The following is a 1,259-nucleotide window of genomic DNA, read 5'->3' as shown; positions in this document are numbered from 1 at the left end:
AGATTCTCGCTTATAGTTTCTCGTTTATAGAAGATTCTCGCTTATAGTTTCTCGATTATAGAAGACTCTCGCTTATAGTTTCTCGTTTATAGAAGATTCTAGATTATCCAGGTTCGACTTTATAAAAAAAAAAAATTAAAAACATATATTACCCGAGTGCAGGCGTGGTGTTTGCATTGAATCCTCCAAGCGACAAGCCGGTGCCCAGAGAGGGGGTTGTACCAAACATGCTGTTGCCAAGACCGCTGTCTAAACCTGAAATTATACAGAAATATTTAAAATTCTCGTGTCACAATTTTCGTTCCCATACTCCTCTGAAACGGCTTCACCGATTCTCATGAAATTTTGTGAGCATATTGAGTAGCTCTGAGAATCGGACAACAGCTAGTAAATATATAAATTGCTGTTCGTTAGTCTCGCTAAAACTCGAGAACTGAACTGAATCTTATCTTGGTCTTGAAATGTTTCTGGAGGTCTAGGGAAGGTTTAAAAGGTGAGAAAAATTCGAATAATCGCCGGGAAAATCGTAAAAACAGCCCTTTTCTTTTTTCCATACAAACGGCTGAATGTATCATGCAGAAACTTGTCATAGATGTAGAATATAGTATGGAAGAACACATAAGTTAATACTTATGTTTTTTTTTAATTACGCGCAGACGAAGTCGCGGGCGACAGCTAGTAATACATAAATGTATTATATTAGTTTTGTTATATATATACCAACCTCACTTTTTCGCGCTTAATGGAAATATTATAAATGCCAATGTTTGGATGGATGGATGGATGGATATTTGTTTGAAGGTATCTCCAAAACTGCTGAACGGATTTCAATGAAATTTAACATACATATAGAACATAGTCTGGAAGAACGGATAGATAAAATAATTTAGTTTTTTTAAATTCCGCACGAACGGAATCGTGGGTTACAGCTAGTCTAAAATAACTCACCAGTCCTGAAGGTATTATTCTGCTGCGGCTGAGCAAACAACGAGCCTGTGCCAAGATTGCTGAACGCTGGTGCTGCGGCCGGCTTCGCTTGGAACGATGTACCCAGACCACCACCCAGACCTGTCGCTGGAATAGTCAGTGTACTGGAATACTAGTATGCTAATGAACTATTTTTTTTCTATCATTATAAAGTGGCCATAATTCGCCGAAATGACGAAGCAACAAATTAACATGCAGACAATCCGAGTTCCCTCTTCCGTCTAAATCTTTCCCCTTCCGATCCTTTCCTTATAAGGGTGGACGAATACTGG

The 1,259-nt window shown here is 38.6% G+C and overlaps 1 protein-coding gene across 1 annotated transcript in view; it reads right to left on the bottom strand.

Moving 5' to 3' along the window:
* Nup98-96 (nuclear pore complex protein Nup98-96) overlaps nt 1–1,259 on the bottom strand; it is a 36,636-nt gene that overhangs the window by 26,746 nt on the left and 8,631 nt on the right. The window contains exons 11-12 of the mRNA XM_013307827.1: nt 949–1,099; nt 153–255 (exon numbers count right to left, since the gene is read on the bottom strand). Coding sequence (XP_013163281.1) covers nt 153–255; nt 949–1,099 — 254 coding nt within the window. The remainder of the gene's footprint in view (nt 1–152; nt 256–948; nt 1,100–1,259) is intronic.

Source organism: Papilio xuthus, unplaced genomic scaffold, assembly GCF_000836235.2.
Source record: "Papilio xuthus unplaced genomic scaffold, Pxut_1.1 DF828037.1, whole genome shotgun sequence".
Taxonomy (NCBI): domain Eukaryota; kingdom Metazoa; phylum Arthropoda; class Insecta; order Lepidoptera; family Papilionidae; genus Papilio; species Papilio xuthus.
This window is presented reverse-complemented; position numbering and strand designations above follow the sequence as displayed.